Source organism: Oryctolagus cuniculus, chromosome 16, assembly GCF_964237555.1.
Source record: "Oryctolagus cuniculus chromosome 16, mOryCun1.1, whole genome shotgun sequence".
Taxonomy (NCBI): domain Eukaryota; kingdom Metazoa; phylum Chordata; class Mammalia; order Lagomorpha; family Leporidae; genus Oryctolagus; species Oryctolagus cuniculus.
Window position 1 is genome coordinate 45,101,904 of NC_091447.1, and position 27,038 is coordinate 45,128,941.

A 27,038-nucleotide genomic window follows, 5' to 3' on the forward strand; every position below is an offset into this window, starting at 1 on the left:
GTTCCTGGAAAATATAAAAAAGAAAATAAATAAAGGCTTCTGTAATGCGTTGAATTAGTTCTTTCTTCTTGTTTGTCTTAGAGACAAAAAATAAGAAATATCTCCCATCTTACTCTGTCTGTCCTTATATGTTAATAAAGAAAGGATGTAAAGTCTCAAAGCCAGAAAAACATGAAGTCCAAGACAAAGTAAAGATTTTTAATAAGCAAACAGAACATCTGGCCAATTTTTATCATTTTTTAAGCACATAGTATTTACAGATGGGCCTGTTAGTATGCTTCTTTCTTATCTTTGGGTCTGGCTATCTGATTATGGGTACTTCTTGTAAAAAGTGCAAAATCTGAAAAAAGAAAATAATAAGTTCTAGGCTGCAGGAGGATGGGGATAAAAAAATTTGTAAACATAGATGGCCTATTGGGGCCAGCGCTATGGCATAGTGGGTTAAGCCTCCACCTGTGGCGCCAGAATCCCATATGGGCACTGGTTCTAGTCCTGCCTGCTCCTCTTCTGAACCAGCTCTCTGCTATGGCCTGGGAAAGCAGTGGAAGTTGGCCCAAGTGTTTGGGCCCCTGCACCTGTGTGGGAGACCCAGAGGAAGCTCCTGGATCCTGGCTATGGATCGGCCCAGCTCCAGCTGTTGCAGCCATTTAGGCATTGAACTAAGTGGACAGAATTCTTTCTTTCTGTCTCTCCCTCTTTCTGTCTATAACTCTGCCTCTCAAATAAATAAATAAATAAATAAATAAAATCTTTAAGAAGAAAAACACATATGGCCTATGGAAATACTTTCCAAATCTTTTGTGAAATTCCTTTGAAAAAATTACTTGAGGCAAAAGGGAGAAAAATGAGTCTAAAAAGAAGATGTGGGATCCAGAATGAAGTGAAACTTATTTTTCTGAGTTAGAACAGAAGTCAGAGGACTCCCAGAAGAAAGTCTATAGGAAAAAATGTGCAAGGGTCTTCAAAAAGTTCATGGAAACTATATATTATATAAAACATGTAAATGAATTAAACATTCTTGTACCAAAATAAACATTTTTAATTTCATTTTTCTGTCAACATTTTAAAGTATCCTCATATTTTAAGATACAAAGTTGAATGAACACAGTGATGAGAATCAACATATGTGTTTTTAATAACAAAATTAATCAAGATAATTTTAATCTCTAGTGCAAAATATGGATGGCAAAATTGCCATGTAAACATGGAGCAAGTTGACATACAACATGGCTTTGAGTAATGGAGGTTAAGGAAAGAATCCATTTGATCTTTTTTATTTTTTTTTTTTATTTTTTATTTTTTTTGACAGGCAGAGTGGACAGTGAGAGAGAGAGACAGAGAGAAAGGTCTTCCTTTGCCGTTGGTTCACCCTCCAATGGCCGCCGCGGCCAGTGCGCTGCAGCCGGCGCACCGCGCTGATCCGATGGCAGGAGCCAGGAGCCAGGTGCTTTTCCTGGTCTCCCATGGGGTGCAGGGCCCAAGCACCTGGGCCATCCTCCACTGCACTCCCTGGCCACAGCAGAGGGCTGGCCTGGAAGAGGGGCAACCGGGACAGAATCCGGCGCCCCGACCGGGACTAGAACCCGGTGTGCCGGCGCCGCTAGGCGGAGGATTAGCCTATTGAGCCGCGGCGCCGGCCCTCCATTTGATCTTGACACTTGTTAATGCTCTTTCAAGCAAAAAAGTTAGTGACATAGAATTATATTTCCTACTTCTATGGTCCTTCAGTGAGCAACAGTTACACAAGCAATAATATGCTTCAGTTTCTTTAGTAGTTTAGAAATTTTAGATTCATACTACAGAGTAAGCATTTTAGAATATAATTATAGCCACAGAACTGAATGAAAATGTTACACACTTGGCAAGGTCAAATTAATGAGAAAGCTTACGGAGTTTGCAAGATAGAGGGAGGCGAGGACAGATGGAAGAAAGTAGAGGGATTCAATTTTTTTTCCTTAGGATAACAAAAAAAAAAAAAAACATGCAAAGCAGAAGAAAAGTTTTCAGCTTTCATGATGGGGAGTCAACAGATAACATCTAATGTTAGCAAATCCTGAAGAGAAGACTTGAGTGTACTTCAAAAGTTCGTGGAACAATGGAATTAAAGTTTATTTTGTGGCAAAAAATTTTGAAGTCCATATACAGTTTTTTCATAATATAAGTTTTTCACAAATTTTTTGAAGATCCTTATGTGGATTTCAAACTTTTTGCACCAAAATAACATATTTTAATTCTTAAAATTATAATAATTATAACATTACACATATAACCATATTATTAATATTAATATATTAGTATCTATATACTATATTATAATTTTATATAAGTAATAACATTTATTATATATAACTATGAAATATGATTAGATCTTATAAAATTTTTAAAACTTTTTTCACATGAATTTTTGAAGTACCCTCATACAACCAGAATTAAATACATGGAGATAACCAAGAGAATACAAACAGAACTGTGCTGACAGGATTACTTCTGGGAAGGAAGTGTTAGAGGTGATGGCGGGGGTGGGAATGTTTTTTCTTTTCATTTTACACTTTTCTGTACTTTTTTGACTTTTTCTCCTCAGCAGGTAAATATATTGTTTTTATTACATAAAAACATCAGTATTTCCTACTAACTAGCTTAGCACTTTTGTTACTGATATTATCACCAAGTATATTCTTACGAAGACAAAATGAACATACTGCTGCAGATAAAGGTGATAGGCACAGCAATACCAAAGGAGTGCAGAAACTAAGATCGCAATAAGGACAAGCATCAGGATTCCAAACATGTCAACTGAAATGTAGCAAAGGAAACATGCAGATCATTAATACTGTCTCATGTTTTCATCTTTTCTAGTATCATGCAGTCTGATTTTTAGATACACATTCACAAATAATTACTAAAAATGATACAAGAGCATGCATTATTTATTCCAATAAAACTACCATTAACACAATTATCAGTAACATTTGAAAGTAATCTGGGTTGCTGAAAGGAGGTACTACTTGAGTCCTTTGTCCCCAAGTGGGTATGCTATTGGACACTGGCTTATTTTTTTTACAAACCCCAGATGCATTTCTGGTACTTTCCTCAACAGATAAAATCTCAGATCCCTCAGGCTGCCATTTTATGAAGATCCGTACAGATATCAGAGAAGGCTTGCTGTTTGTGTTTCAGGAGTTCATTATCCAAGAGACAGCCCAGTGCTTGCTGGGAAGGCAGATTTCTAACATTTATAAACTTTTCCCCCTCAATACTGTGTTGCTTATTAGCCAGGTGTATTATAAAATGAAACTAGAATGGGCCAATGCTGTGACACAGTGGGTTGAATGCCTGCAGCACCTGGCATCCCAAATGGCCACCAGTTCGAGTCCTGGCTGCTCTTCTTCCGATCCAGCTCTCTGTTAATGGCCTGGGAAAGCAGTATAAGATGGCCCAACTCCTTGGGCCCCTGTACCCATGCAGGAGACGCAGAAGGAGCTCCTGGCTCCTGGCTTCAGCTCAGCTCATCTCTGGCTGTGAGGGTCATTTGGGGAGTGAACCAGCAGAATGAAAGACCTCGCTCGCTCTCTGGCTCTACCTCTCTCTGTAACTCTGTCTTTCAAATAAATAAAATAATTCTTAAAAAAAAAAAAAAGAAACTAGAAGGGGAAAATATGAGATAAGAGCAGTTTCTTAACTGCTTTCTAAGCTACCAACACATATGACTTAAGCAATTGGTAATAACAGAAAGAAACAGATTTGAGGGCAACTCTAGATTGGGTTTTCACATATAGTTGGAGTTCAACTGGAAAAGCCTTTTGCTTCAGCTTTTTGGAAAACTCCTTAACATGAGTCCATTTGCTGGCCTTGGTAAGTACAACAAAACACACCAAAAGTCTGACATTACAAATACAGATAATTTAAAGATTATTTGGTGATATGTCCAGTCCTTGGTAGTTGTCAGTCTGAATGGCAATTCTCAGGATGGAATATGTTAGCTGAGGAAATATAAGTGTGGCTGTGCTACTGAGTTCAATATATCCTCAGTCCAGGACTAGTTTATAAGAAAGTCTTGGAGTTTCTTTTTTTCTTTTCTTTTCTTTTTTTTTCAAGATTTTTTCACTTGAAAGACAAAGTTACACAGAGAGGCAGAGATAGAGAGAGAGGTCTTCCATCCTCTGGTTCACTCCCCAGATGGCTGCAAAGCCCAAAGGAAGCCAGGAGCCAGGAGCCAGGAGTTTCCTCTGGGCCTCCCACACTGGGTGCAGGAGCCCAAGGACTTGGGCCATCCTCCACTGCTTTCGCAGGCCACAGCAGAGAGCTGGATCAGAAGAGGACTGGATCAGTCCTGGACTAGAACCGGCACCCACATGGGATGCCGGCACCCCAGGCCAGGGTGTTAACCTGCTGTGCCACAGTGCCAGCCCCAAGTCTTGGAGTTTCTAAAACAACATGAGATTTGGGGAGTGGACCAAAGGACAGAGGACTTCTCTCTCTCTCCCTCTGCCTCTGCCTCTCTGTAACTCTGCCTTTCAAATCAATAAATAAATCTTTTTAAAAAAAAAAAAGTTTATGGGAAAATGGAATAAAAGACAAGTTGTTTATTTTGGTGCCAAAAACAAAAAACAAAAAACCATGAGAATATAAACATCCCTAAACTGAGCTACAGATTTCACACACCAGAGATTTTTAGAAATGAATTTAAAAGTATTTTAGCAAGTGGGATGAGAAAGCATGCACCTGTCAGAAAGAATGCTGATTTGATTTAAACCAATACTGGCTGCAAACAAACAATAAGCCTGAGTCAGTGAGAAAGCTGATAAACAGCCCTAGACTCCCTACAGTTTCATAAAGCAAATATTATAAAAATTTATAATTCTTCAAATGTAACAAATCATTATCATGTTCTAGTCAATTGAAATAAAGAACATCAAAATTTGAATAAAAAGAACTCAACTCACTTTTACAATTTGTCCAATATACAGCACTGATTCGACACCCAAAATATGGAAAACAATATGCTTTGCAGATCCTGTCTTCATTGCACCAAACACACTGTAATTGGAAAGAAAAAAATAAAAGTAATGTTCCAAGTATAACAATAAATATCTCAGTAAGTTTTCAGTACTACTTCTGTAAGTATTCATTAAGTAAGAGTGATCATCAGCATTACTATTTTTTCATTATTATATGAAGTAGACAATATTGGTGGCCTAACCAGGCTCACGCACCCAAACCTCACCCACACTGTTAACCACCAATGCCTCACCCTTGCCCTCTTTTTGAATGGCTGCCCTTGGTGGATGAGGATCACCTTACCAGTGACTGGTAGAGGTTTCCAAACCAGGTGAACACCCATTCCCCTCTTGCTCTTCTCCAGATAATCATGTGAAAATAGGAAAACTGTATTCAAAGTTCCTTGCTGAAGTAAACAAAAGCAATGGTGGAAAACAGTGTGGGAAATAAAACTAGAACTTGGTCTTCCCCCGAATAGTTAAAAAAAAAAGAACTGAAGACAGAATGGTAAAAATGGTTCCCACTCACAGAGGGTCTCTCATGTGACAGGTCCTGTTCTAAGTCCTTCATCTGTATCAGCCCACTTCATCCTCATGACAACCCCATGAGCTGGGTACTGCTATGTCCACCATATAGATGAGGATAGTAAGGCACAGAGCAGTTAAATGACTTCTATGATACGGTCACACAGCTAGGAGATGGAGGAGCCAGGGTTCTAACCTAAGCAGTCTGCTTCTGTGCTGGTAAAGACTGATCTCATGGCCGGCGCTGCGGCTCACTAGGCTAATCCTCCGCCTGCAGCGCCGGCACCCAGGGTTCTAGTTCCGGTTGTGGCGCTGGTTCTATCCCAGTTGCTCCTCTTCCAGTCCAGCTCTCTGCTGTGGCCCAGTAAGGCAGTGGAGGATGGCCCAAGTGCTTGGGCCCTGCACCCGCGTGGGAGACCAGGAGGAAGCACCTGGCTCCTGGCTTTGGATCGGTGCAGCATGCCGGCCGTGGAGGCCATTTGGAGGGTGAACCAATGGAAGGAAGACCTTTATCTCTCTCTCTCACTGTCTAACTCTGCCTGTGAAGAAGAAGAAAAGAAGAGAAGAAGAGAAGAAGAGGAGAAGAGGAGAAGAGGGAGAAGAAGAGGGAGAAGAAGAGGGAGAAGAAGAGGGAGAAGAAGAGGGAGAAGAAGAGGGAGAAGAAGAGGGAGAACAAGAGGGAGAAGAAGAGGGAGAACAAGAGGGAGAAGAAGAGGGAGAACAAGAGGGAGAAGAAGAGGGAGAAGAAGAGGGAGAAGAAGAAGACTGATCTCAGATCCCTGCCAGCCACTTCTTGCTGTATATCCTGAGATTAGCAGAGGTAGTGATTGGCCTAATGTAAAGAACCACCCAGGGGGCCGGCACTGTGGCGTAGTGGCTAAAGTTGCTGCCTGCAGTGCTGGCATCCCATATGGGTGCAAGTTCGAGTCCAGGCTGCTCTACTTCTGACCAAGCTCTCTGCTATGGCCTTGGAAAGCAGGGATGATGACCCAAATCCTTGGGCCCTTACACCCATGTGCGAGACCCAGAGGAAGCTCCTGGCTCCTGGCTTCTGATCGGCTCAACTTCAGCCATTGGGGCCAACTGGGGAGTGAACCAGCTGATGGAAGACCCCTCTCTCTCTCTCTCTCTCTGCCTCTCCTTCTCTCTGTGTAACTCTGACTTCCAAATAAACAAATATTAAATAAATAAATACATAAAAAAAGAACGCTTTTTTATTTAACCCCTGTGACACTGCCTAAAAACAGGAAATATGTCACAATCACTTTTTTTTAACTAAGATCAAAGGCCAAGTGAAGGCACTTAGGCTGAATGGGTCCTGTGCTCCCTGACTGTTGTTTAAAGACTGGAACTGCAAAGATAAGGCTGAGATTCAAGGACTACAGCCCCTAGAGACTTCCGTCCTTAGCTATTAGTTCTCGGAGTCTCTATGAATCAAGCTCACACCAGCTGGATGGATTGTAAAGGGAGGACTGGGGAAAGAAACAACAGCAAATCTGTTGCCGCTCCTCCGCGAGCCTGTGGAGCGAGCGACATTGGTTGAGGGCTAGTGGCACTATTTTTTTAGGATTTTTTTTTAATATGAGGATGGGGGAAACAAAATACACATGTCAAAGGGTGAAATGAAATAGACTTGTACAACTAATTTTTAAAATGTCTGTCTGTCTTGCATCATAATTCTTTTTCTGGTAACCATGCCTTCCTTCTTTCTTGGACTTCTTCCACCAATCCTGTGTGGTTCTCTAGACATCAGTCAGCTTTGTCTCAACCCTTTCTGGTTACTGGAGTGAGCATTTGACCCAGGCATTGGCACTTGGGTAGCTTATCCCTTTGGCCCAGTAACTAATGCAGAACCAAGACATTACACCCCAACAGGGCCAATCAGAATCTTCTCTGGAGTTGTATGTGGACATTGCATGAAATCTGTTGGCAGCCAGCACCTTCTGCAGCTGTATGGAGAATGTTCACTTTCCACAGGAAAATGAGGTCAATATACAGAGAAAGGCAGAGTTAGGAGATAAAAGGAAAGAGAGAAATGAGAATGACATCTTTTAGTTTCCACTGTTCATGAAGCCAAGGCCACCCGTGGACTTCCCAATTTTATGAGCCAATGAATTCCTCTTTTTATTAAATTACAGTTGGATTTCTGTCCTTCAACCACAAAGATGTGACTAATACCTTAACCAAGTCTAAAAAGTCTTCAAAGACCAGAAATTCACATTGCCCAGAGGAACAGCACAATATATTCAGCATCCCTAAATTGGTAATGTATAATTTAAGACAAATTACATGGATTTTTTTTCTTGTAGCAAAGGAAGATGACACATATAAATATGAAGTCTTGCCGACCTCGGCCTCAGGAGTGTGACAACTGAGAAGCCAACTCAAGGCTTCAGGGTGATGGTTATCACTGCTCCGTGGGGAATCTAGAGTGCCCATTTTTGGATAGAACTCTTAATAAGCCTATATGGACATCATATTGATACTTTAATAAGAAAATGCCATGAAAATTAAAATGCAGGAAGTAGAGAGAGGTACATGGTAATGTTTCATGGTGTGTTAGCATTGTAGAGAATGGTTTAATATTATACTGGCAAAGAACTAGAAAATGAATGTTCCTGTGCATGGGAGCTTTTTTTAAGTAGTGAGTATTGAGAGGAACAAAAGAACATTTATTTACAATTCATTTATGGGCTAGATGGAGCAGCTTATGCAGATGTTTAGAGCACTGTTTCTGCTTTCTGGAGGGTGAGAATTTAATTGGAAGGTACAGTAGGTACACAGCACCAAACAACAATGTAAATCTGTAAATGGAAAATTATTTTAATTTGAAAATTAGTGGAAGAGATATAAAGTGTAATAGCAATAAAGAAAAATATCACCTCTAGTGGGAATGACTACATAAGATTCCTTTCAGGGGATAACAGATTTGGGTTCTCACAAGGAATAGGTAAAATCTGTAAAGAAAAAGGGAAGTCCTTAGATATAGGCGATATGGCAGGGGGAAAGGGAAGGCATCGCGGTGGCGAGAATGAAAATCTCTCATGGTGAAGCTCTTGAAAATCTTGAAAATCTTTCATGGAGGAACAATTTGAAAGCTAAACTTCTCCTGGATTATCATGGGCTTTGGAATGTCAGACCAACTAAGGAGTTTGTGTTTTATTTAACAACTGGGAGTCAATCCTGGTTCAGAAGAAAAGTGAGGGAACCGGAACCTGACAGATGGCTTAAACTTCTCAAAGAAAATCCAACTCCAAAAGGAGAGGCATGCTAATATGCAGGTCAAGTATTGGAAATAGTTGCTATGAAAAATAATCCACAACACTTGTTCTCAATATTTTTTCAAGAAAAGAGTAAGAAAAAGGCAAAATGAGATAGAAATAGGGGGAATAATGTATTTGAATAATAAATAAATTAAAATCTTGGCTTTGCAACAAAAATTCTACAATACAAGAAAACTTTTAAAAGTTCACTGAAAATGGAGGAACTCAAACAACTCAATAGTAAAAAAGCAAATAATCCAGTTCAAAATTGGGCAGTAGGGCCGGCGTTGTGGTGTAGCAGGTAAAGCCTCTGCTTGCAATGCCAGCATCTCATATGTGTGCAGGTTTGTGTCCTGGGTACTCCACTTCCAACCCAGCTCCCTGTTAATGGCCTGGCGAATAGCAGCAGAAGATGGCCCAAGTGCTTGGGCTCCTGCCAGCCATGTGGGAGACCTGGAAGAAGCTCCTGGCTCCTGGCTTTAGCCTGGCCCAGGACCAGCTATTGCAGCTATTTGGGGAGTAAACCAGGGAATGGAATATTCCGCCCTCCTCTCTGGAACTCTTTCACATAAATAAATAAATCTTTTAAAAAACTGGACATTATATCTAAGCAGACATTTTTCAAAGGACAGCATACAAATGGACAATAGATTCATGAAAAAATGCTCAACATCACTAATCAGGGAAATGCAACACAAAACCACAAGGAGATATCATCTCACCCCAGTTAGAATGACTATACCAAAATGACAAAGACAGTAAGGTCTGGTGAGTATGTGGAGAAAAGGGAATCTCTGTACATTGCTGAAATATAAATCAGTCCAGTCACTGTGGAAGACTTCGTGGAAGTTCCTCAAGAAACTAAAAGCAGTACTACCATGTGATCTGACAATCCCACTAGTGAAGATATATTCAACGGAAATAAAACCAGTCTGTCAAAGAGACATGAACTTGCGTATTTTGTGTAGTACTATTCACAATAGTCAAGAAATGGAAACAACCTGGATACCCATCTACTGATGACTGAACATAGGCAATGTGGCGCATTACACAATGGAATATTTATCAGCCATTAAAAAAAGATGAAATCTTGTCATTTACAACAATGTGGATGGACTAGAAGTTGTTATACTAAGTGAAATAAACTAAGCATATAAAAACAAGTATTGCATGACCTCACTCATGATAAAAGACAGTGATCATATAGAAGCTAAAAACATAATGGTGGCTACCAGAGACTAGGAAGAGGAGATGGGATAAGGCAAAGTTCATTAACAGGTATTATATTACAGTTAGATAGAATAAGGAGGCTGGGGTTCTATTGCATAGTAAGGTGACTATAGCTAATATTAATGTACTTTATATTTCTCTACTTATAAAAAAAATACTGGGGGCAAGTATTTGGTCTAACAGATAAGACACCAGTTAAGATGCCTGCATCCCATGTCAGAGTACCTGTTTTCTGTACCTGCTTCTGGCTCCTCATTCTAGCTTCCTGCTAAGCAGGAAATGACAACTCAAGTAATTGGACTCCTGACCCTGACATGGGAGATCTGGATGGAGCTCCTAACTCCTGGCTTTGCCCCCACCCAATCCATTGTGAATACATGAGGAGTAAACTAGCAGACGGAAAGTCCTTCTCTCTGTTTATGTGTCTCTCTGCCTCTCAACGAAACAAAGAAAAATGAGTACAAAGATCATGTGGTACTTCATAAATATGTGTAATTTTAGGTATCTGTAAATTTTTTTAAAAAATGAGGTAAGACTATCAAACTAGCCACAGTTTTTGTAAACTTGAATGGAATATTGGATCTAGGCAAGAAGCTACAGTAGTACTAACAGCACCAAGTACTAGACAAGAGCCCTTACTGACCTCCTAATGAAAGTGTTCAGCATAAAGTGTTCCTACCAAGAAATTAGACTGAATCTGATCACGTATCTATATTTAGTTATCAGTTCTTCTAACAGAAGAACAGGGAAAAAAGGAACAAGATAAAAGCCATTATAGATATGTGGATGTGACCAGTAAAATTGATACTATGGGAACTCCAATATGATAAACAATCCAGTTTCTGCAAAAAAATAAGTGCATACACAAAAAAAGAGAAGGAGAAAGAACACAGATCAATAGAAACTTAAGATACATATCAGCCAATTGCAAGGTATAGATCTGACTCAAACAAAAAAATATGAAATAACAAGACAAATGGATTATTTCTAGGGTGCACAATGGCAATAAGTAGTTATTAATTTTTAGGTATAATCATGAGTTTGTAACATTTGAAATATATCAAATATGTAATATATATTCACAAACAGAATGAATGGTTTTTTAAGGGTTGTGCAAAGCTCTCTGTGGCAAAAAGTGATACTACTTCCCTCGTTCCTTATGGCACTTCTGTTTTCTTCCAAATCTAAAGTGAAGAATAAGGATGTCAGACATTAAATCACCAGCGAAGGGGACCTCACTAGGTTGTGGTTAAGGAATAGTGTGTCATTCCTTCCAGTGGCAGAGATTAGAAGTGGCAAAGAACTTTTCACTACATCTCAACAGGCATATATTTTCCTTTACTTACAAAAAATTCTTCCAAGATTTCAGTATGATTTTTCTCAAGCAGTAAATTTTTTGTTTTTGAAGTATAATTTTCTGGTAGGAAGGATGTGTCTGTACAAAATTATTACCATTGTTTATTTCTAGATTCTCAAAATTGGTTTGAAATACTAAAATAGATCATAACTATTTTGGTCATTTCTATTATTTAAAATGGTGTTTGAGCAATGCTTAGCATATCTTTTGGATGACAACTACACATCCTGTGACATTACAACATTTTTAAGACAATTTCCTCACAAAGAAGTTAACTTACTTTCTTATCCTGTGCGCACGATTGACAATTTTTCTTTTGAGCACATGCTACAAGAAAAAAAATTATAAAAATGTAAAACCAAAGCTCAATTTTATATAAAAGTGAACCCAATTGCTTGATTTTATATAAAAATCCATTTCATTTAGTCATTCCTGCCGCTAGCCATATTCACCCATCCCCCAGAGTTCTACTTTATTGTTTTCATATATCTAGATACTTTTCCCACTGATACTATTTAAATATTAACTGAATTTTCTCCTATTACTTGGAAACACATGAAATGGTATCATCTAACTTAGATTAGTCAAGTTCCAAATACAAGTATGGTAAAACAAATTTGCAATATCTCTGTAAGCTTAAAGCATCATTATCTGTTATTCAGCATAGTAGTGCCAACATATTACTGGTTAAGTATTCCTTTAAATATAAAATACAAATTAACTATCCTGTTTTGCCATAAAACTTTTAAAACTTCCTCCAAATGAGGATTTTCACCATTCTTGTTTTGTAAAACAAAACTAATATGATTTATTATGAAGATATTTATATATGAAAGTTCTATCAGTTTGGAAACTATGAGTTTGAACAAAAACATTTTGATGGATCAACATCTTCTTGAATAAATTAATGGAATTAATGGCTTAGTTACTCTGTGATACAATAACGGTCAAATCACTTTCTCTACTTTCACAGGCTCTGTGGGAAAGGTCAGACCTTTCTATTTAATTTCAAATTGTGTGGTTGGATGCAGATCTGATTTGGCTATGAAAAGAAACTTACAATTCAGTTTTCCAATTACATCCTATTGAATGTTACTTCAAGTGTCCTTGAAGTCTCTATGGGAAAGTTGAGTAGAAGAAAAGGCAAGGGAAATGGGGAAGGTTCCACTGCTTCAGTTCTGTCAGGGGCAGCTGGCCTTAGGCTGATTTCAAGAGGCGGAAGCAGAGAAACAAATGGCCCATGACTTAGTCACCATTCTCCAAGCTCTACTTGCTTCCCATAGCTTATTTTCTGTTAACTAAAGTTTTTATTTTGGAATAACTCCAGGTTTACAGAAACATTTCAAACATTACACAAGGCATTCCCATTTACCCCTCACTCAATCTCCCTGTTGTGAACATTTTACTCTACACCATGGTACTTTTATCAAAACTAAGAAGCCAACCCCGGTGCATCACTTTTTAAATATGATTTCACAGTTTTTATATTAATCCTGTTTTCCAAGATCCTACCACACTGTATTTAATCGCTATGTCTCATCTGACCCACAAGTCTTTTTTATTTTTCATGACCTTGACAGTCTTGAGTAGTACTGGTTAGATATTTTGTATGATGCCTCTCAATTTGGATTTGTCTGATGCTTTTCCCATGATTATATGGAGAGATGGATTTTGGAAAAGAACACTGTGGAGGTGAATTTGTCTCCACAACACATTATATCTGTGAATGGCCAGATCTGGTTCCATACCGGCAGTTTAGATTGAGCATCTGTATAATTGGCCAACAATCTCCTTAATAATTATTCTTGCTGTAATTGGAAAACCAGTGCTGCATGAATCAGTATGCTCTTTCTTTCATTCTATACCCCAAAAAGGCAGGTTAAGCCATTTCTACAGTATTGTCATGTACAAGGTCCCTCACCCTAATGGCCTAATGTTTGTATATTTGCTTTTTATTTGGTGACTTTGTCTTGATTACATTTTCATGACTTCTGCAGCATTGTTCTTTCCGTGTTCTCTTGGGAAACCTCTGGCCAACTCTTTTTGCATTTCCTTTACTGATTCCACTTCATCTATCACTGTTAAACATGTTGTTATCATATTCTTCATCTCATCTTCTTCCCTCCCCTCCCCTCCTCTTCCCTACCTTCCCTTCCCTTTCCTCCCTTTGCCTTCCCTTTCCCCCCTTCCCCTCCGCTCCCCTCCCCTCCCTTCCCTTCCCTTCTCTTTTCCCATGAAAGATCACAATTTCAAGTGTCTAGAGATGCCCACCATTGTAATATATTATGCCATATATCAAAACAAAACTTTCTTTTTGATTGGATTGTAATGGATTAATAAATTAATAACTTAAAAAAATAACGTTTACCTGGAAGTAAATTCTTTCAATAACATCCAAGAAAAAAATACAGAATAGATAATAAGATTTTGGGGCTTGCACTGTGGTGTAGTGGATAAAGCTGCCACCTGCAATGCCAGCATCAGATATAGGTGCCAGTTCGAGTCCCTGCTGCTCCACTTCCAATCCAGCTCTATGCTATGGCCTGGGAAAGCAGTAGAAAATGGCCCAACTCCTTGGGCCTCTGCACCCACTAGGGAGACCCAAATGAAGCTCCTGGCTCCTGGCTTCAGATCCGCAGCTCCAGCCGTTGCGGCCAATTGGGGAGTGAACTAGCGGATGGAAGACCTCTCTCTCTGTGTGCCTCTCCTTCTCTCTGTGTAACTCTGATTTTCAAATAAATAAATAAATCTTTAAAAAAAGATAGTAAGATTTTATCTGTTAAAATCCTCTATATTTTACCTTTATATTCTATTTACTTGATCCCTTGATTTTTTTATGTAGGCATGTTAAATGAGTCCATGTGGTTTTAAATCTGTCAAATTTTCTTTGTTTCTATCAGCTTTTACTGTATCTATTTCAAAACTACAATCAGTGAACAAAAGTTCATAATATGTCATCTTGGTATGTTGTACTATATGTCAACATAGAATATTACTCATTCTTCTACTTAATGATTTTACAACTTAGTTATACTCTTAATATTAATATTGCTTTACTACCTTTCTACACCAACAGAGTAGATTAAATCTCCTCTGATTAAAAAGAAAAAGGAGACTTAACATGCTCAATTTGATGCCTGCAAAGGAGCACAACATTTCAATACCAGAATGTGAGAATGAAGAGATTGAAGAAATGTCAGAAACAGAATTCAAAAAACTGATCGCAGGCTTACTTAGAAGTAATCAGAAGCAAATCCATGAATTAAATAAATCCATACATGATACGAAAGAAATTAGAAGAAGAAATTAGAAAACTAAAAAACAGTGTTGAAGATTTATGGGATACAATCAAATGACCCAACATGGGGATCCTAGGAGTTCCTGAAAGTGTGGAAAGAGAGTATGGATTAGAAGGTCTTTTCAGTAAAATAATTACAGAAAACTTTCCTAATTTGGAGAGAGGAACACCAAGTACAGGAAAAACATAGAACTCTTAATAGACATGACCAGAAAAGATCCTCACCATAACACATTGTAGTCAAACACTGCACAGTAAAACATAAAGATTCTAAAATGTGCACCAGAGAAATACCAGATTACTTTCTGAGGCTCTCCAATTAGACTCACACTGACTTTTCATCAGAAACCCTACAGGCTAGGAGAGAATGGTGAGATTTATTCCAAGTCTTGAGAAAAAAAAAAAACTGTCAACTCAGAATATTGTACCCTGCAAAGCCTTCATTTATGAATGAAGGTGAAATAAAGACCTCCCATAACAAAAGAAATTGAGAGAATTTGTCACCACTCATTCAGCCTTACAACAGATACATAAGGATGTACTGCACATAGAAACACAGAAACATGGTCATCACTATAAAAGAAGGTGAAGGCAAAAAATCTCCCAATAAAAGTACAAAGGAAATCCAAGGTAAACAATAGGAACATTTATGGAAAAACAGCCAGGAAACTGAACTTACTCTGGTTTTTCTTCTATAGTCCCCTAGATTTCAGAATATCCTGTTACTGGGAATCTAGCCACATATTAAGGCAATCTATTTTTGAATCTTGTTAAAACAAAGACATTGATTATATGGCACCATCTTTTTTTTCTTCCTTTTCTTATAACATACCATTTGTGTGATGACAATGTTATATCTTAATTCTTATGTCTTTGCACCCTGGCCAAAAAAAAAAAAAAAAAAAAAAAAAACTAAATAAAAGATCTCTGCGAGTGAGATCCCAGTAGAAAGAACAGGGCCATCAAAGAAGGACGTACCTTTCTCTGAAGGGAGGAGAGAACTTCCACTTTGACTATGACCTTGTCTAAATAAGATCTAAGTTGGCGAACTCAAAAGGCTTCCATAGCCTTGGCAACTCGCGACTAGAGCCTAGGAAGATTACTGATGCCACAAACAAGAGTGTCAAATTGTTAAGTCAACAACAGGAGTCACTGTGTGCTTACTCCTCATGTAGGATCTCTGTCCTTAATGTGTTGTCCAATGTGGATTAATGCTATAAGTAGTACTCACACAGTATTTTACACTTTATGTTCTGTGTGGGTGCAAACTGATGAAATCTTTACTTAATATATACTAAATCAATCTTCTGTATATAAAGATAATTGAAAATGAATCTTGATGTGAATGGAATGGGAGAGGGAGCGGAAGCGGGAAATGGGAGGGGTGCAAGTGGGAGGGAAGTTATGGGGGGGGGAACAATTGTAATCCATAACCTGTACTTTGGAAATTTATATTTACTAAATAAAAGTTAAAAAAAGAAAAAAAATTCTTTTGTCTTTGGGCAGAAGAGTGCATCAGTTATTTTTAATGAATTTTTCCCTGTCTTTGAAGCTCCGTCTGTGTGTTGTTACCACAAACGAAAATACCTGGGTTTGCATCACTTGAATACTTGAAAACTGAAATTGATAAGATTTATTATGTAATGAATTATATTTTTATTTCTGGAAAGGATGAAAATAATGATAGTGCTTATAAGCACTGTGAACCCTTTTGTGTTTGAGCATCCAAAATTCAGTGTTTACCAGATCTCTCTCCTGGAATCCTGCTCTTCTTTTCTGGGCTTCATGCATTTACTCTTACTACTGATGCTATAGAACAGCAGGGTTAAAGTGTCATTCTGTCTGTGTTCACTATGAATCCCATCGCTTTTCTAGTTAGGAAAAAAATAGTCTCAAAAATACTTAGTGTCATTTTTTTGGTTAATATTTTACCCACTAATGATATTTTATATACCTTTAATCATTTAACAAAGTGTCTATAAAATTTAAAATGTTACATATTGTATTTGAACTAGTTAGTGAAGTGGGGAAAAAAAGCAGCTTACTGAGACTGTAGATGTTCTACTAGTTAAAGTTCAAGATTTTTAATAAAGGAACTTTCAGAGACAGGTGGAGACCTGACAGCATCCATTAAACCAGCTCCTGTGATGTGGAAAGGAACCCCGGAAGCAGAGGAGGACGTGGGAGGGCATTTACTTGCCGTGGTTGTGGTTGTGGTGTGCTCATACTTAAATACAGGTAGTGACACACAGACATTCTTGTTGCCCAGTAATCTGAAGTAGTGTCTGCACTTATCTGTGCTAAAATAACTCCAAGTTAATGGGTCTGCAAAGAAGAAACTTCAAGACTGTACTGTATTTGGGAGCTTTTGCACAGCTAGGTAAAGTTTCCATGATACAAAGTATTTGGATTTTAAAATTTGCTATTATAAGGAAGAAGACATGGCATTATTCCATGTGCTTCAATGATAACTTGTTTACTGAGTTTCAGAAGAAAAAAATATGAAATGAGTAATTGTCACTACATTAGCTGTAATGTTAAATTGGCAAATTATAGCATAAAACTTAATTTTTTTTAACCATAGTAGTCTAATGCTGCTTTGTACATATTATAAGTACTACAAATAGTCTCAGTCCTGAACACGTATTGATACCTCTCAAATGAATGCAACCTTTGATATAGATGTTTTGATATGCCTCAAAGTATCTGAGTGTCTGTGAATTTGTTAATCTGTTTGGTAATGAAGATACTTCCTGGGTTTTTTTTTTTTTTGCTGTTGTTCCATATTTTCATGTTTAAATTTGAATTTTTACATTTTTGCTCATTAAATATAATTTTTTCAATGATTAAAATGGAGTTGTCAGTGAAGAAACTTAAAAACAGCCCCATTCATGTAACTGCTTAAGTAAAAACTACATTTTGTGTTCTATGTTCATAAAAAACCAAAAAACAAATTTAATGTTGGTATGAACTCCTCTTTTATGTTTCTATATACTCTACATCTCATATTTTTATATTGCATTCCATAAGAATTTCATGGTTCAGTCATTAAGCTTGCTAATTCACTTTTTTAATAAAGTTTCATTTATTTATTTGAAAAGCAAAATGACAGGGAGAAGTAGAGACAGAGGGAGATCTTCCATCTGCTGATTCACTCCCCAAATGCCCACCACAGTTAAGGGTGGGCCAGGCCAAAGCCAGGAGCCAAAAACTCCATCTGGGTCTCCCATGTGTTAGGCAAAAGTCCCAATAATTAATTATTTGTTGCCTCCTAGGGTGCATATTAACAGGACCTGGGTTGGAAGCAGAGTAACCCAGATTTGAACTGGCACTCCGAAATGAGTACAGGCATCCTAAATGGTATTAACCAGCTTCAAAAAAAAAAAAAAAAAAAAAAAACCTGCCCTATTCATTATTTAGCTCCATCCATCTTAATTATATTTTTAGTTTCAAAGATTCTTAAGCTTTTTCTTAAGAGTGCATTATTGTTACATGGATGTCTCTACAAGAATATGAATGGTAGTGTTGGGAGAGGTCATCCATCCTAGGCCCTGGGCATCTCTCCATTTCCTTGCTGAGTATGCTGAACCTCTTAGCTTAACCATCCTCTGAAGCCGTGCCTATTCTGCATCTGGTGATATAGTCAAGTAAATAGCTCAAGGCAACCACAGTGTGACTATGGTTACAACTACTCACTCCCTCCAGGGGACTAGAATTTTTTACTGCCTACCTTAAAAGTTTACAAGTTCTAAGCCTTGGGTTCCTTAGCTGCAGCACAACTGGCTGCATTCATAGCCATCATCTGTCCCCATACATTGCTTCATGGCACTTGGAGGCAAGAGAACTGGTGGCAGCATGTTAAGACTCCTGCTGTTTCTTGTGCTGTGAGTGCCGCTGTCTACTTTTAACACCAATGGAGTTCTGCCAAGCCAACCTGCTTGATGGCTTCATTGTTTCTTTGGAGTCTTTTACTCTTTATTATCCTCTATGATGGTATATAGTTGCAAAGTGATTTTCACCTCTGTTAAATGTTTCTTAATGTATTGGTTTTTAAAATGTGTGTGTGGCAGAGATACAGAGACACTTTCCAAATACCCACAACAGCCAAGGCTGGGCCATGCCAAAATCAAGAGCCTGGTGGCTGTATCACCAAGTACTGGATGACACTAGGTAGCTGAGATCTAAGTACCAGAGGTATCATCTGATGCCTCCTAGAGTGTGCATTAGCAGGAAGCTGGAATTGGAAATGGAGCTGGGACTGGAATCCAGGTACTCCCATATGGGATACAAGCATCTCAAGCAGAATCTTAACTGCTGCACCAATGCCTGCCTAAAATTGGTTTTTTCATTTGCTGGGTTTTGAGATTCCTGATTGTGCATTAATTTTTTATAAGTCTATGTATAAATGCTAGTTTCACCTCTGTGGTGTGGGAGAAAGCTAGGACATGATGCCAGGCTTAGTATGTTGATATTGTATCTTTCGTCTGGATATCCAGGCTAAGAACTTAACATTCCTTGGTAACCTGGGCCAATTGCCTCTGCTGCTTCTCCCATCCAAGTACTAACCAGACCCTGCTTAGCTTCCAAGATCAGACAAGATCCGGCATGTTCAGCTTGGTATGGCTGTACAATCTCAGCTGCTTCCTGAGAGACATTTGAGAAGGTGGAGAGGCACAGCCATGGCGCTCAAGGTCAGCGCTCAACTACTGCATGCACCTTCGTTTTCTTTGTATTCCCTGCTGACGAGCTCAGAGAAAGCCCAGAACCAGTCCTTCCTTTAACAGCTGTCCTCTCCAAAGTGGGTTTTGAGCTGAGCTTTTCTGCATCATTCTCATCTTAATTGTTTTCTGTTTTTTTTCAGGGATCCTTAGCATTTTCTGGCTCTTGTTTTCCATCATTGTTATGTATAAATTATTAAGGAAATATATACATAGAGTTTATGGGACATTTGCCACATGCCAGGCAGTGTTTTGAGTGCATAATATATATTAACTTACTTGATCTTCACAATCACCATTTGGGGAAAATATTACTTTATTCTCATTTTACTGACAAGGGAAGTACGGCAGCACAAGGATGGGCCTGGCAAGTGACAGAGCTTGGGTCCAGGCAGTGTCAGCTGCTTCCCTTTCCATTTCTTCTGCCTCCCAGAATGAAACAGGTACAGTCCAAGAGGCCCGGCTAAGTATAGAAGCACCTAATATCTCAGACTGGGTGAGTTGACAGAGGGATCATAAAGAGGTGGAAGTTCATAAAGGCCTCTCAATATCAGAATTCAGTTTTGTATTATAATTCATGGTACCTCTAAATCCTCCACTTAAATCCTCCACTTCTGCTGGTGGCAGAAAACCTTAAACGTGTAAATTCAAGATCAACCCATAAACTCAGCCTCCTATGAGTCCGTATTTAGCTAAATGCACACCCTTTTCCTTGGGGGATGTTCTCCCTTTCCTTGGAGCAAAAGCTGTCTGCTGGCCTGGCAGCAGATTCTCCATTTGTTCTGACGTAGTAATGGGATATTGACCCCCTTACCACTTGGCTACTCTCCTGTAGACTTTTTTCTCTTTAAAAACATGCAGATCTGTGACATTCACTTGGTTGTTCTCAGCATTTGACAAGGAGAAAAAACTCAGGTGAGGCAGACTTTGTTAGAATATCTGGCTCTATTCTCTTTTGAAGTTTTGTCATTTTCTTTTTAAGAATTATTTTATTTATTCAAAAGACAGAGTTACAGACAGAGGTAGAGCCATAGAGAGAGAGGTCCTCCACTCTGGTGGCCCATCCCCCAAATGACTGCGACAGCCAGAGCTGAGTTGATCCAAAGCCAGGAGCCAGGAGCTCCCCCATCCCCAGGCTCCCAGTGTGGAAGCAGGGGCCCTAGGAGCTGGGCCATCCTCCACTGCTCTTCCAGGCCACAGCAGAGAGCTGGATTGGAAGAGGAGCAGCCAGGACCCAAATTGGTGCCCATTTGGGATGCCAACACTGCAGGCTGGTCTTTAATCCACTGTGCCACAGCACCAGCCCCTGAAGTTATGCCATTTTTCTAATGGCAGGTTTTGCCCTAGCTCATTAGAGGTGTTCTTCATTTCCACAAGGGGATATCTTTGGACTCCAGATCTGCCCTCAAATTCAGCTTATAGCTCAGGAACCTGCATTTCCAACAGATCCTCTATTTTGAGATCTTACTTCACTCATTTCTCCTTTGTGGCCATTTCCCCTGCTCATCTTTAAGATAAACAATAGGACACCCACTCTATTTGCTGCTCTCTAGATTGGGAATATTAGTGAAAATTTTTAGACTTTAGTGACTCACTAGTTACTTCCAAGGGGCAGAGGTAGCATGTGAAGCCTTATTACACTGTGCTATTGTGTTTAAATTCAGAATCTTCCATCTTGTTCTTGGGTTGCCATTTATTTTTTTGGACTATGCTGCTTTGTTGTCTGGTTACTTCACATGAAAAAAAATCTCTAGGTTTCAGTACCTTTTATATTTATTTGTTAGATATTTGAGAAGAAGATTATTAACAGAAACTTCCATCAAGTAGAAAGCAATCCCTGGGGTATTGATGACTAAGCTCTCAAATGTCAATGAATATCAGAGTTCAAAGCCTTGGGAATGACGGCACGTGCTTAGCAGGTGGTCTCGCTTGATGTGCAGTCTTTTGCAAAGTCCTGTGTGTTGCTGGCACTCGGAGCAGCGTACGCAAGTTTGCAGGTGAGGGTCTCAGGAAAGGGTCAGAATCTCTTCTCAAGTTTTGGAGGTGAAAAGTATGATGTCTAGAAAGTCATATTCTTGTTAGATGGGAAAGTCGGATGAAACACAAAGGGGAACCTGCCCTCAGTGACGAGGGGGAAGCAGACTTGCCATGGGAAGGCAAGCTAGCCTCCTCAGAAACAGGCACAGTGCTCAGAGAGCCCCAGAGCAGAAGGAGCTGAAATCAGTCTTTCTGATACTAGACTGTAGGATCTACGATTTTTTTGTTTATAAAGATTTATTTTATTTATTTGAAAGAGTTATCTGGAGAAGTAGAGACAGAGAGAGAGAGAGGTCTTCCATCTGCTGGTTCACTCCCCAAATGGCACCAATGCCCCGAGCTGGGCTGATCTAAAGCCAGGAGCCAGGAGCTTCTTTTGGGTCTCTCAAATGGGTGCAGGGGCCCAAACACTTGGGTCATTTTCTGCTGCTTTCCCAGGCACATTAGCAGGGAGCTGGATCGGAAGTGGAGCAGCCGGGACTTGAACCGGTGCCATAAGGGATACTGGCACTGCAGATCAGGGCCTTAACCCACTGCACCACAGAGCCAGTCCCAATGAATTAGGATTCTTGATTTGTTTTTGTTTACTTTAGTTTTGTTTTTCTTCAGAATTTTTATAAAGTCTGTGGAAAAAATTCAAGTCTGGCTCTGTTTTGTTAAGGAACATAGGGAAGGATTTGTTTTTGTCCTTGGGTCTATGTTTTTCAGGTGCTGGTTTTTTGTTTTTTGTTTTTTTTCCTCCTGTTTTTTAGAGGAAGAGGGGCCAGGATGGCACTGGAACATCTTAGAGTACATATTGAGGTGACTAAGCACTTAGAAAAGGAGAACTCCCAGGTGGGTATTTGGCACAGCAGTTACAACACCACTTGGGACACCCATAACCCATTTCAGAGTGCCTGGGTTCGAGTCCCAACTTTTCTCTCAATTCCAGCTTCCTAGTAAAGTACACATTGGGAGTCAGCAGTACAAGGATCAAGTACTTGGGTCTCTGGCACCCATGTGGGAGAATCAAAATGAGTTCCAGTTCCTGGGTTCAGCCTGGCTCAATCTTGGCTGTCGCTGGGATTTAAGGAGCGAACCTGCACATGTGAGATCCCTGTGTGTCTCTGCCTTTCAAATAAATAAAAACTGGAGAGGGAGGGAGGGACAGAGAGAGATGGGGGAGGTTTATCTGTGGGAAAGGGAGAGGGGGGAGGAAGAGAGAGAGGAGAGAGAGAAACTGATGAGGATATGAAATCAGAGGAAACAAATTAGGCCCTCTGATTCAGGCTCCGACCACCACCTCTCAAAGATATCTTCTTCCAGGGCAAAGCGGAGAGCTGTGCATTTGGATTTGACCGGGAAGGCTGGCTTGCTTACGAGTGCTAACATCCTTCATGCCCTGGAAACCAGACAGCAACCACGACTGTGTGCTCTACAAGGCACTGTCCACGTAATTCAATGTCTGTATTCTGCCTATACAATTTAAATTTAGGATATTATAAATCTTATTTCCAAGTTCATGAATTCAACTCAGCAAGGCTTAACATTTCAAAATTTCTTTTTTTAACTTTTACTTAATAAATATAAATTTCCAAAGTACAACTTTTGAATTATAGCAGCTTTTCCCCCCGATAACCTCCCTCCCACCCGCAACCATTCCATCTTCCACTCCCTCTCCCATTCCATTCTTCATCAAGATTCATTTTCAATTATCTTTATACAGAAGATCTACTTAGTATTTACTGAGTAAAGATTTCAACAGTTTGCACCCACACAGAAACACAAAGTATAGAGTACTGTTTGAGTAGCAGTTTTACTGTTAATTCTCATAGTACAACACATTAAGGACAGAGATCCTACATGGGGAGTAAGTGCACGGTGACTCCTGTTGTTGATTTAACAATTGACACTCTTATTTATGACGTCAGTAATCACCCGAGGCTCTTGTCATGAGCTGCCAAGGCTATGGAAGCCTCTTGAGCTCGCCAACTCTGATCTAATTTAAACAAGGCCATAGTCAAAGTGGAAGTTCTTCCCTCCCTTCAAAGAACGGTACCTCCTTCTTTGATGGCCCGTTCTCAAAATTTCTTTTTAAAAAGACTTATTTACTTATTTGAAAGGCAGAGTTACAGAGAGAAAGAAAGGGAGAAGAAGGGGAAGTGGGAGAAAAAGATCTTCTGTCCCCTGGTTCACTCCTCAAATGTCTACAATGGTCACAACTGGGCCAGGCTGAATCTAGAAGCAAAGAACTCCATCCAAGTCTCCCACAGGGGTGGCAGGGGAGCAATCACATGGGCCATCCTCTGCTGCTTCTCCAGGCACATTAGAGTGAGCTGGATCAGAAGTGGAGCCATGGAATTTGAATCAGGGCTCATGTGGGATGCTGGCATTGCAGATTGTGGCTTAACCCACTGTACTGCAATACTGACTCCATTTCAAAATTTGTTTAGTTAGGGGCAGTATCCAAGGGAAACCTCAAACTGAAGTATTTAGCAACCAAGAAAATATCAGAATAAGCAATTTATGAACTAAGACCTTAAAACACTAAGCAACAGGAGCTATGGCAATTGGATAGGGTCCTAATTAGGATAAACTCAATGGCACACACCCATAAGTCATGCAAAAAGGAAGGGGGAAAACAATTTAAAACTGTCTTAATTCACTTTTCCTACTTCAGATGAGCAATTTAAGATTAAAATTTCAGCATGTCAGGATAGTACAACCAAAGGCCAGACAATGACAACAGCGGGTGTGGGGCATCAGAGGCCAGATTACTCACCATCTTCACCTGAATGATGTTTCTCCTTCCAGTTCTTGTGACTGTGGAAGTGGAAAAAACCCTTATCAGAGAAGTTGATAAGAAGTTGGATGAGAAAAAGGGAGAGAAAAACTGGCAGGAAAATCTGGCCCCATGCCCGCAACCAGCACATTGTCCCTCAGGCCTGGTCACCCCGGCCAGGGAGAACGTGACAGGCACCGGATACTGGGTTGGACCGGAGGACCCCACTCAGGGACCATAACCCATTGCAGCCCTGGATCCTAAGACAGCCCCTTCTAAGCCCTGGACTCCAGCATAATTAGTAGAACCTTAGAACCCCTAATGTTCTGGCCAGAATGTAGAATGTTTGTAAAGCAATCCTGGTCTGCACTGGGCTTTCCTGGGCCCTGAGCACTACATACTGTTAGTCCACTGGACTTAATCAAGGTCTATGTACTTCCCTCCAAAGCCCATACCTATTCCCTGCCACACTGTTGTTTTTGGAGGAAAGCCTGGAGTCTAATTTCCACTAGATTGCATGTAAGCAGTTGCAGCCCTTTGTTCTATTGTTCCTTAGATAAAAATGAGCCTATGGATGAGGAGAAAGGTTGTGAAACTCACAGCTCTTGGCTGGCGCCGCGGCTCAATAGGCTAATCCTCCACCTTCGGCACTGGCACACAGGGTTCTAGTCCCGGTTGGGGTGCCGGATCCTGTCCCGGTTGCTCCTCTTCCAGTCCAGCTCTCTGCTGTGGCCCGGGAGTGCAGTGGAGGATAGCCCAGGTCCTTGGGCCCTGCACCCGCATGGGAGACCAGGAGAGGCACCTGGTTCCTGGCTTCGGATCAGCGTGGTACGCCGGCCGCGGTGGCCATTGGAGGGTGAACCAACAGCAAAAGGAAGACCTTTCTCTCTGTCTCTCTCTCTCTCTGTCTACTCTGCCTGTCAAAACACACACACACACATACTCACAGCTCTGTAAAGACTTGATGCTGTCTTTGCCTAGTCTGGTGATCCTCTTGGCTGCTCCATTGTGTTGTGGTATGTTTTAGGTGGCATGCAGATGAGTATTTATTTTACTACATATTAGAAAAATATCTCATGAATTTATTTTCATATGCATTAGAAAAACAGTATGGCAATAATGCAAACTTTCTTTTGAAATACTTATATTAAAATCAATTTTCAGAAATAAAATTAGCAGTGCACAATTTAAAAGATAGGTCCAAAATTGGGAAAGCAGTTTTAAAATGAATGAAATTTGAGCACTATTGCTCCAATGTATAGGTGGGGAGGGGGTGAAAACTTGTGTTCAACCAGAGTCTATCTTGTTTTGGTTTTTTCAATAATCAATGATGGAATTGTCTCATGTATTCCTGGCATACTGATCTAGAAAGCACCTTAAGAACTACAGATGTAGTACTGAAAATAAACACAGGGAAAGGGAAGATATGTGCAGAGTCCTATGTTGCTTTTTTCCTTGTCAGAGAACAAGCAGAACATTATTAGCTATAATATGGAAAGTATCCTGAATGAAAAACAACATGAAAAGATGTCAAGTGTTCACCCATAGGAAAACATATCCAAGTAGGCATGGATATGTGGGGAAAAAAGTTTTTTAAAATGTCAGTACCAGGAAATTACAAATTAAAGTAAAAATGAGCTATCACTTTGTATCTACCAGGTAGACTACCTTTTAAAAAGAAAGCTAACACATATTTCTGATGAAGACATGGGGGGAAGGTACCTTTACACCTTTTGGTGGATATGTGAATTGCTAACAGCATCTTTGGAAATTAACCTGGCAACAGCTATTAACATTTTTAAAATATGCATTCTGTATGTGCCTATTTTAATTGGGAATATGCCCTTCACTACCTCTTAGTTGTCATAATATGGGTGGGGTTCCAACTCCTACCCTGTAAATGTAGTAGGAGGTCAAGCAAATCAGAGCATGGAATCTCCCAAGGCCCTACAATTGGGTCAGGGGTGGGCACATGACTTAAAGCAATCCAAACAAATCAGTCTTGGGGCTTATGCTATGAATTCTGGGACAAAGATGTCTGTGTTCTTCTAAATTCAAACTTGGAAGGATTTAGTCTACCCCAGCTGTTAAAAGCTGTCTTGAGACTTACAGAGTATGGCCATGAAAATGCCCGTATCAAAACAAAACTGACTGATGGCCTCAGCTGCTATCCCTCAGATTTCTCCATAATATTCATGCCAAGAAAAAGCTTCCTATCTATCCTCAGTCAAGACAAAACATGGCAGGGATACTAATACGAGATGTTTCCCATGGGAGATTTTGGTTTGAGGACTTCCCATTAATCTGGTTGAAAGTTACTTAGAACTCTGAAACTTTACCAACCAAACTCTCCCTCCTTCCTCTCTCTCCTCTGAGCTGTCAATCTTGCATTGCTGTTTGAAGGTTCTCTTCACCTTCAGTGGCCCCTCCCCTTTATCTTTCCAACCTTTTCTCCAGTACACCTCTCACACTTCTTATCTCATTTTAGCAAGTGATTCAGGAAGGATCTAAATGAGCATAAATGCTGCTGACATTGTTCTGAGAAAATAGGAGTTAAGATAAAGCTTTGAGGCCGGCGCTGTGGCTCACTAGGCTAGATCTCCACCTGCAGCGCTGGCACCCTGGGTTCTGGTCCCGGTTGGGGCGCCGGATTCTGTCCCAGTTGCTCCCCTTCCAGTCCAGCTCTCTGCTGTGGCCTGGGAGTGCAGTGGAGGATGGCCCAAGTGCTTGGGCCCTGCACCCGCATGGGAGACCAGGAAGAAGCACCTGGCTCCTGGCTTCGGATCAGTGTAGTGTGCCAGCTGCAAGGCGCCGGCCTTAGCGACCATTTGGGGGGTGAACCAACGGAAGGA

General features: G+C 40.0%; 1 protein-coding gene across 6 annotated transcripts in view; it reads right to left on the reverse strand.

Moving 5' to 3' along the window:
- The window catches only part of CDK14 (cyclin dependent kinase 14), a 742,587-nt gene extending 718,105 nt beyond the window's left edge, over positions 1–24,482 (reverse strand). For 4 of the 6 annotated variants that reach the window (XR_011382804.1, XM_070058416.1, XM_070058417.1 and 1 more), the window contains exons 1-3: positions 24,187–24,479; positions 11,653–11,699; positions 4,944–5,037 (exon numbers count right to left, since the gene is read on the reverse strand). Coding sequence is in view for 5 of the 6 variants with exons in the window: in XM_070058416.1 (XP_069914517.1) it covers positions 4,944–5,037; positions 11,653–11,699; positions 24,187–24,337 (292 nt within the window). In the remaining variant the exon portion in view is untranslated. Of the gene's footprint in view, positions 1–4,943; positions 5,038–11,652; positions 11,700–24,186 lie in introns of all 6 variants that reach the window. The other 2 variants (XM_070058419.1, XM_070058420.1) reach the window with 1 other exon arrangement.
- Positions 24,483–27,038: the final 2,556 nt, after the last annotated feature.